Source organism: Biomphalaria glabrata, chromosome 4 (genome assembly GCF_947242115.1).
Source record: "Biomphalaria glabrata chromosome 4, xgBioGlab47.1, whole genome shotgun sequence".
Taxonomy (NCBI): Eukaryota; Metazoa; Mollusca; class Gastropoda; family Planorbidae; genus Biomphalaria; species Biomphalaria glabrata.
In genome coordinates this window covers 49,920,758-49,930,987 of record NC_074714.1, presented here as the reverse complement: position 1 = coordinate 49,930,987, position 10,230 = coordinate 49,920,758, and the positions used below count along the sequence as shown (strand labels likewise).

Here is a 10,230-nt window from a genome sequence, read left to right as displayed (position 1 = left end):
CCAGCTAGAGCCTTGTAGATGTAAGGATGAAGTTCCCCTTTTAGACGTTGTGATCTATATGGCAGATGATCCCTAAAGCCCTAAAAATTCTGAAATTCAAAATCCCTGTCGTCACAGAGATTCGAACCCAGACCACCGGTTCGGAAGCCAAGCGCTTTACCACTCAGCCACCGCGCCTCCAGTTAGGACCTTGACTTAAGAAATATTTCAGAGATACCTAAACTACGACCTGCGAGCCATGTTCTGAATCTGACCCCTTTGAAACACATTTCATAGTGATCGGTTTTACTAAAAGTAGACTATTAAAAAATTAGAGACTGGTAGAAAAGTAGACTCTGGTAGAAAAGTAGACTCTGGTAGAAAAGTAGACTCTGGTAGAAAAGTAGACTCTGGTAGAAAAAGTAGACTCTGGTAGACTCCAAAACATGCAGACTGCAGCTTAAGTATCCTTTCTTATAAAATAGAAACGTTACTTCAAAATAGAAGATGATTACGTCCTACAAGTGTATATGGCCTAGTAAATACATACACAAATATTGTTTCAAGTTATGTTTTCATTATTTGAGATTTTAAATAAATAAGAAATATGAAAGTAGTTATGGTCCGTATTCTCTGGTGACACTCCACATGGGCAGATTTCTAATTTTGAGCTTCCGGTACATATGTTGTCGCATTCTGTTGTGTCCGGTCCTGAGTCGAAAGATTAGACGTTGATAGCTTATAATAAGCATCATCTTTCTTATAATTTGGATGAGCGCTCGTCCATTTCAGAGCAGAGACCCATGTTATTTCATTATCCATAGCTTTCTTGGTGAGGCAGTGGCTGAGCGGTAAAGCGCTTGGCTTCCGAACCGGGGGTCTTGGGTTCGAATTCTGGTGAAGAATGGGATTAATTTCGGGATCTTTGGGCGCCTCTGAGACCACCCTAATGGGTACTTGACATTAGTTGGCGAAATGAAAAGACGGTTGGTCGTTGTGCTGGCCACATGACACTCTCGTTAACCGTGGACCTCAGAAACAGATGAACTTTATATCATCTGCCCTATAGATCGCAAGGTCTGAAAGAGGAACTTAACTCTTTTTTTTTTTATAGCTTTCTTGGTCACCGTCTCTCTCCATCTAGTGCGGCCTAGGGCTAGGTCTTCCCAATGGTCAGTATCAATGTCCACTGTTTTGAGGTCCCGTTTTATTACATCCACGTAACGGAAGTGGAGGGCGACCAGTTTTTCTTGAGCCAGACGCAAGTTGTCTGTTGAGAATGACTTTAGGAAACGACATCTCATCAAAAATCTATTTGAACTTTGAGGGAAAAAATCGAAGAAGCTTTTAGGCTCATCTCTCAGCAAGTAACTTTGTATTGGGAAACAAAATGTAAAAAATAAGATTCCGCAATAACACGAAACAATCAGGAAGAAATCAAGTCAAAACAATCCGGTAGTATCGTTAATCTGTTGATGTCAGATTACATCAATGTCCCCATCTTTATCCTTCGGGGCTAAAAAGATGTTTCCCGGATGTTGATGAACCAGTGCATTTAAACATTGCAAAGGTTCTCAATTCATTTATATATTTATTTATATCGACCCCATAGCTGACTGAGCTGTAATGTATCACGTGACTTATTTAGGCCCCTTCCGAGCCGTTAGCCGCATAAAGCAGCAAGCTCTCTCCGAAGACATTGACCTCAAGCGACTTCTAAATCCTCTTCGAAACTAGTGCCTACAGATTTGAGATCTCCTTGGAAAGCGCGACTTCCCTGTTTTTCTTTTTCGACCTCCAGGTGATGACTGTCACTTGAAGCTTTGTTTAATGCTTAAGGCGCTTGTGTGTCTGTGTAAAGTGGCTGATGGTGTGTCTGTGTAAGGGGGCTGATGGTGTGTCTGTGTAAGGTGGTTGATGGTGTGTCTGTGTAAAGTGGCTGATTGTGTGTCTGTGTAAAGTGGCTGATTGTGTGTCTGTCTAAGGGGGCTGATTGTGTGTCTATGTAAGGTGGCTGATGGTGTGTCTGTGTAAGGTGGCTGATTGTGTGTCTGTGTAAGGTTGCTGACGGTGTGTCTGTGTAAGGTGGCTGATGGTGTGTCTGTGTAAGGTGGCTGATGGTGTGTCTGTGTAAGGTTGCTGATGGTGTGTCTGTGTAAGGTGGCTGATGGTGTGTCTGTGTAAGGTTGCTGATGGTGTGTCTGTGTAAGGGGGCTGATGGTGTGTCTGTGTAAGGTGGCTGATGGTGTGTCTGTGTAAGGTTGCTGATGGTGTGTCTGTGTAAGGTGGCTGATTGTGTGTCTGTGTAAGGTGGCTGATGGTGTGTCTGTGTAAGGGGGCTGATGGTGTGTCTGTGTAAGGTGGCTGATTGTGTGTCTGTGTAAGGTGGCTGATGGTGTGTCTGTGTAAGGGGGCTGATGGTGTGTCTGTGTAAGGTGGCTGATTGTGTGTCTGTGTAAGGGGGCTGATGGTGTGTCTGTGTAAGGTGGCTGATTGTGTGTCTGTGTAAGGTGGCTGATGGTGTGTCTGTGTAAGGTGGCTGATGGTGTGTCTGTGTAAGGTGGCTGATGGTGTGTCTGTGTAAGGGGGCTGATGGTGTGTCTGTGTAAGTTGGCTGATGGTGTGTCTGTGTAAGGGGGCTGATGGTGTGTCTGTGAAAGGGGGCTGATGGTGTGTCTGTGAAAGGGGGCTGATGGTGTGTCTGTGTAAGGGGGCTGATGGTGTGTCTGTGTAAGGTGGCTGATTGTGTGTCTATGTAAGGTGGCTGATGGTGTGTCTGTGTAAGGTGGCTGATTGTGTGTCTGTGTAAGGTGAATGATTGTGTGTCTGTGTAAGGGGGCTGATGGTGTATCTGTGTAAGGGGGCTGATGGTGTATCTGTGTAAGGGGGCTGATGGTGTGTCTGTGTAAGGTGGATGATTGTGTGTCTGTGTAAGGGGGCTGATGGTGTATCTGTGTAAGGGGGCTGATGGTGTATCTGTGTAAGGGGGCTGATGGTGTATCTGTGTAAGGGGGCTGATGGTGTATCTGTGTAAGGGGGCTGATGGTGTGTCTGTGTAAGGTGGATGATTGTGTGTCTGTGTAAGGTGGATGATTGTGTGTCTGTGTAAGGGGGCTGATGGTGTATCTGTGTAAGGTGGCTGATGGTGTATCTGTGTAAGGGGGCTGATGGTGTATCTGTGTAAGGGGGCTGATGGTGTGTCTGTGTAAGGTGGATGATTGTGTGTCTGTGTAAGGGGGCTGATGGTGTATCTGTGTAAGGGGGCTGATGGTGTATCTGTGTAAGGGGGCTGATGGTGTATCTGTGTAAGGGGGCTGATGGTGTATCTGTGTAAGGGGGCTGATGGTGTGTCTGTGTAAGGTGGATGATTGTGTGTCTGTGTAAGGTGGATGATTGTGTGTCTGTGTAAGGGGGCTGATGGTGTATCTGTGTAAGGTGGCTGATGGTGTGTCTGTGTAAGGTGGCTGATGGTGTATCTGTGTAAAGTGGCTGATTGTGTGTCTGTGTAAGGTGGCTGATGGTGTGTCAGTGTAAGGTGGCTGATGGTGTGTCTGTGTAAGGTGGCTGATGGTGTGTCTGTGTAAGGTGGCTGATGGTGTGTCTGTGTAAGGTGGCTGATGGTGTGTCAGTGTAAGGTGGCTGATGGTGTGTCTGTGTAAGGTGGCTGATGGTGTGTCTGTGTTTTTTTTTTCATCGTGTCTATGAACTATACGACCACAGGTGGAGCATTTATTATTCAAAAAGATTATTATTAAAGGTTGAACTAGAGCACCAAAGAAATTGTTCAGTCAAGAACAAAATAAAGCCAACAAAGACTAAAGCTACTAAGTAAAATGTCCCTCATCTAGGGTTAGATAAAAAGCCTTGTCAATGTTTTACCACGCTCACACCTGCAGTAATTTTAGTTTTAAATTCACTGCCTGCAATCTGAACATTAAAAATACAAAATAATTTTTTAAAAATCCTCAATGCTGCTAGTAAGATCATTGGCAACAAACAAACTCCACTTGGGCACCTACTTGAGACAAACATTTTTAAGAAAGCTATAAAGATTTTAAGCATTAAAAAATCAGCGTCTGGTTCGTAATTTTAAAATTTTACCCTCATAAAGGAGATATAAGACACCGATCACTATTCCCCCCAAATTGACAGAAGAGCTCCTTTGTTCCTTTGGCGGTAAATCGTTGAAAAAAAACTCCAACTTTTTTATATGTCAGTCTCACACGTCATGTTGAAGAGAAACTTTGGCTGAAGTATACTTTGTGTGCTATAAATAGATATTAACTAAGGCAAAAGACAGAATGGAGAAGGACGGTCAACGAATCTTGCATGGTGCCCCAACGGTCCAACAGACTAAGGGATAGGTCAAGGTAAAGGTAAAGGTAAAAAAAAAAAATAGACACTTAAAACTTTATTATTTTTTAAATGGATAAGAAGATCCCAATCTATAGAAAGTGGAGAGGTTCCATTTCATTACCACCCCTGGTATCCGGTAACCTCTCTCCTTAAAATTCAAAAGACATTTAATTGTTCTTCCCCCCCCCCCCCACATGCGTCTTTGTTTGAAATAGAGCAGAGGTCTGCACCGTGCCTGTAAAAAGAGGCGTCGTCGAGGTGATGTCAGAGGTGGAATTTCGCATCCTATCAAAGGATCACAATGCCTTCTTAACTCTTTCTCTCCGTAATTATTTACCACATTCTGGTGGAATCAACGTTGGTATCGTCAGTTAGGAGAGAAAGAGTTAATATGTGTGCAGTTGAGGATACAATAACGTTCATTTCTGACTTTCAAATTTCTGACTTTCAAATTTCTGACTTTCAAATTTCTGACTTTCAAATTTGATAATGATTTATAATTTGAAAACCTGCTAAAAAAAAACATTGGCCTAATGAAATGGCGTCTGTTATGCCATTTCTAAATGTAACAAAGAGACAAAGATATTTTGTTACTTTTGTGACTTTTTATGTTTGACGTGAGGGCTGTGCACGCTCTAGTGTGTACTCACCAGTCTGTCATGCGCACAACTTGATAAGCCACAGCAGAACTGAGACCAATGGTGTCAGCGGCAACTTTCCAGCCTTTATGCAGATAAATACAGGGTGCAGTTAATAGTTTTATCAAATCGAGTTGTTTTTCAGTAGATTTTTACAAAAATATTTTTAAAAAAAAATATTTAAAAATAGAAAAAAATGAAAAATTGTTCTTTTTGAAAAGTAGCATTTTTATTATGTATTTATTTAATTATGGTATTTATAATATATATTAATTTAGTCCTGATTAAACGTACTTACAAATGTCAACAAAGTCACGGTGTTAAACTTTTAGTCTTCAGAAATAAATCTGCTTAGATTTGAACCGTCGCCACTTTTTTCCCCCACTTTTTAGTGCTACATTATTTGTCTATTTAAAAAAAAAAAATTAATATTGATTTATTAAAAAAATCACTTTCTAAGTTTAATTATTTTGCTATCTAACTTTTAATTCATTTAAAAGTGAAATTATAGCATTTATGTTTTACTTAACCAGATTGTAAAAACCTAGAATCTAAGTTTTTAACAAATTACGTACAAAAACAAGCTGAAGTCTGTAGATTTCGTCTCCAATGTGTATTTGAGGTTAAGGAGCAACCAGTGCGCGAAGGGGCTCATAACGCCTAGTCCCACGACCAATAGGGGCCCAACGGACTCTTGTAAGAGAAAAAAAATGTGTTGACCATAAGAATATAAATGTTTCAAATTATGCAATTATTATACTTTCACACCTTGCAATCAATAGAGCAGACGATGTAAAGGTCATCTGTTTCTGTGGCTGACGGTTAACGAGGCTGTCATGTGACCAGCACAACGACCAACCGCCTTTACCCAACTTATGTTAAATACCTATTAGAGCTATGTGCACTCAGAGGCGCCCTAAATATCCCGAAAGTAAAAATTTTATGGTATATTTATTGTTGTTAAGTCATTTGTCTGTTGTCCGAGGTAAATCTTATTATTGTAGTATCAAATATATGAATTAAAGGAAGATAACTCTTCATTTGTCAGTTCAGTGTTTTCATTACATTCTAACGTATTGGATTTTTAAAATAACAATAATAGTAATAATAATATTATTATTAATGTGTAAACAAGGTGAAAATGGTCAGATAAAATTATGTTGTTGTTTTTTTTCATTGTTATTTTTTCTTTGATATTATGGTATATATTTACTAGTGGAGATGCATGAATTAATAGTATAAGTAAACAGTAAAGTTTGATTATTTCATAGCGATCTATCATCGTAAATCTCTGCATATTATTATTACAGTGGTAGTTTTCTCATTGTATTTGATATTTTTGGAATTATCTACATTAAATAATGAATGGCCTCTAATAGGAGGTATTTCTATATATTCCTGGGATAGTTACTTAATGTCTTGGACTGCACCCTCAGAAAGTCTTCGACACCTTGTTTTGTAGCCCTCTTGGCTATATACTAGAATTTACTAGATAATTGTGTGTATATATTATATATATATGTTTGTTTATTTGGGCGCGGTCATGCATGCATTGGTGTGTATTTAATTTTATTCTTGGTTAGTTACCCTTTAGGTGTTGATTTGCTAATCCTTGTATCATTTTTCTGTCTCTGATGGTTTCAATATTTGTTAAGCATATCTTTGATTTAAAAGAAAAAAAAAATATTATTATTATAATTTTGTAAGGTCAGGTTTTGACCAAATGAAGGCGTCACATGGCAAAGAATGTTGTTTTTTTTTTTTTACATTCCTTTGGTGTGAGATTTATAATCCAGGTTGGAGTGGCTCGTGGTGCTTTATTTATACTGGGGACTAGTTAACAAAAAAGAAAAATCAATATATAAAAATTGCTCACAGATACTATATTTTATCCTTCAGTTTGTGGTGATTCTAACAGAACTCCAGGACCTCTCGGTGTCAACTTGGTGTCCCGGAACTTCATTGGGGAAAAAATTATCACCAGACCAGACATACTGGAATGCATAATTAATCTTGGATTATATCTAGTCCTCTAAGTTCCATATAATACTGTGAAGAGACTAAAACGCCGACTAGATAAACAAATTACAAAGAAACATATGTATATAAGGTGGTAAATGTGCTTTTTCTTTGGCATATAATATTGTGAACAGACTGAAACAGAAGATTTGATCTACAAATTACAAAGAAACATATGTATATGTATACAATGGCGAAGCAAGGTACCCGTGGGCCCTGGTTCAAGAATATGAAGATGGGCCCTTCCCCCCCCCCCCCCCCCCCCCCCAAATATCATAGATATTTTGTGACAAAGAAATCCAGTAGTTTGTATATATCATTACATTTACTTAGGGATATTCCAATGCAAATTCATAAGCACGTCTGACAGAACCATTGAAGACTATGTGGAAGTACTGTTTAGTACAAGATTCAACTTAATGCGCATGTGGCTGCTTTTGTTGAAGCAATGCATGCTACAATACGTATGGAGAGGACAATTATAGCTACGAATCGCCTATCAAGTGTTTTTTTTTATTTAATGTACATTTTTATATATATTCGTCTCGGTGAGCTAAATAGTGAAGAATGGTGGTACTGTCTATGGAATTTGCACCTCCAACAGGCTGTTTCACTTCGCCAAAATATTATAAAGAAGATATTCAATGTAAAATTGGTTTTTATTCAAAAAGTAAAAGTTTAAAGATTTTAATATTGTGTTTTAAATAGAAAGTAATATATAATTTGTTTACTAAATTTTTTTATAATATGTAATGCTAAAATAGAATTTATACTTATTATGAATATTTTTCTTCTTTCTTTAAATAAATATTTTTTTTGACGAAATATGCAAAATTTTGCTATTTAAATTGTCCATAGAGTTCTCTATATCATTGTACTACGGAAATAATCTACCGAAAGGTCATCGTCAAAGGCTGATAACTGTTGGAAAAAGAAGCCATCTATTTTTAATTTATATAAAAATTACTAGTTTTTTAAATTTGAAATGTCAACTACATAAAACACTATTTTTTTCTTTTACTAAAATAATTTAAATTACATCTAATGTTTTAATTTTTACAAATTTCAGCATTTTCAAGAAATATTGAAGTAGTATTTTGTAAAATAGTATAGATAAAAATTATATAAAAATTAATGATTTGAAGAGAAAATTAAATTCTAAGTCTATATATAACCTCAATTAGTAATAATTACAACGTTCCTGTGGTACTTGCGTTGAACGTTAGCTTTCAAAGTCAAAGGGTTAGGGTTCAAACTCTAATGGGCGCATTTTTCAAAATATTTTTTTCTTTTTTGTGTGTGTGTGTGTGTGTTTGTAAACAAATGAGAATGTGTACTACGATAACCCCAAAAATAATAATTTTGTCTGCATAAATATATATTCTTATATATATTCTTAGCCTAAAATAAAGAGAAAGTCAAGACTTATACTTCAAGATGTTCATCTAGCTTTCTTTGTAATTTTTTTACTTCTGTATCTTGAATGATGATTTTGAAAGCTAGTCTTGTCTGACAATAGGATCAAACCAGTTCTTTAAAAAAAAAGATCAACATATAAACGGCATTATACAACAAATACGACGTCATTCTTGATTTGAACAGCGAAAACAAAATTGTTAAAGTTGCGCCTACAGATTGGAGGATCGATGGAATAGTTACAAAAAGAAAGACTAATATGAGTCGTTGGTAAAGCTAGCTACAATGTTATTCATTTTTTAAGTAGAAAAAAAAAGCCGTTTTCTGGCGCGTATAAAAAAAAAGATGAACGTGAAATATCCCAATAATTACTGTAAGTACTAGATCCGCGGGCTTCTAATCAAATAGTTTCAGGTCAATTTCATTTCGTTTCTGTAACTTTTCGTTCATGTGGCCCGCGATACGAGTGTCGGAAATAAAAATGGCCCACAGGTTGAATTATGTCGGGCATCACTGGGCTAGCTGATCTTCATTTCACCTTTCCTCGGAATAGACCCAAGACCATTCCTTTTAGAAGGCCTCAACACTGATCTGCGACTTCGTAACCTGTGGGCAGTGAAGACCAATAGTTCTTTGCCACGTCAAGATAAGAAATGGAGTGTTATTTCGTACTATGCCTAAAAACGCCCGGCATTCTAAAGAATGCCTGCATTTCGCACTTTGCCGCTCACATAAACATTAATAAAATTAACACACACACAAATATCTACAATTGGATGATTGCGTTTAAAACTCCAAATGTCTTGCTACATTACACACAATCAATTAAAAAAAATATTTCTTTACAAAAGTTGACTAAAATTGTTGTGTTTATTTCACATGGCATTAAGAGAGGCGATGTTCCTATTATATAATGCATGTTTACGTGCGTGCGTATGTGTGTGTCTGTGTGAGGGAGTCACAGGTCATATCATTGGAATGCTGGCTTGTTATTGATGCCGTTTGCCTTGCGGATGATTGCCTCAGGACATGAAAGTACGTTTGTTTTCTTCCATCGGCAGCTTGGTAGCTTTGTACTGTTGTCTGGCCGTCATTACTTCATGTTTGTACTCATAACGTACATGTAGACTGGCTTTAAGTGACTTAGGTTTTTCCCGGATTTTAGTGGCTTAGGTTCCCCGTATTTAAGTGGCTCAAGTTCCTTGGTTTTAAGTGGTTTAGGTTGCCTGACTTTAAATGGCTTAGTTTTTCTGTTTTTTTAGTGGGTTAGGTTCCCTAGTTTTAAGTGGCTTAGGTTCCCTGATTTTTTAGTGGCTTAGGTTCCCTGGTTTTTAGTGGATTAGGTTCCCTGGTTTTAAGTGGCTTAGATTTCCTGGCTTTGAGCGGCTTATGTTCCCTGGTTTTAAGTGGCTTTAGTTTCCTGGCTTTAAGTGGCTTAGGTTCCCTGGATTTAAGTAGATTAGGTTCCCTAATTCCTAACTTACTCTAAAGTGCTTACTGTCCCTCTACTGTTAGTGAATTAATATCATTGACCTTATGGGTCATTTTGGGTCATCTAATGCCGGAACAGCGAAAGCGTGATTCCTGGTTTAACTGTTACGCTGACCTCATGACCAGGTACCAAGTCTCACATAGTCAGGTTCAGGGTTAGCATAGTCTGTAAAAATTGATTATAGTAGTAACGAACCAATGTAGCATTTATTTTCATATTTGAAGCGAAATGCTGTGACAAAATATTGATATTTTTTATTACCATCCCGCCTCACCTCTTTTTTAATAACATTCAACCAACTTTATTCAACAGCTAATAAACTCATTTGCT

General features: G+C 37.9%; 1 protein-coding gene across 1 annotated transcript in view; it reads right to left on the bottom strand.

Annotated features, from left to right (window-relative positions):
• Positions 1–1,790: 1,790 nt before the first annotated feature.
• LOC129925977 (mucin-3B-like) overlaps positions 1,791–10,230 on the bottom strand; it is a 32,709-nt gene continuing 24,269 nt past the window's right edge. Inside the window, exon 3 of the mRNA XM_056027584.1 lies at positions 1,791–3,685. Coding sequence (XP_055883559.1) covers positions 1,791–3,685 — 1,895 coding nt within the window. The remainder of the gene's footprint in view (positions 3,686–10,230) is intronic.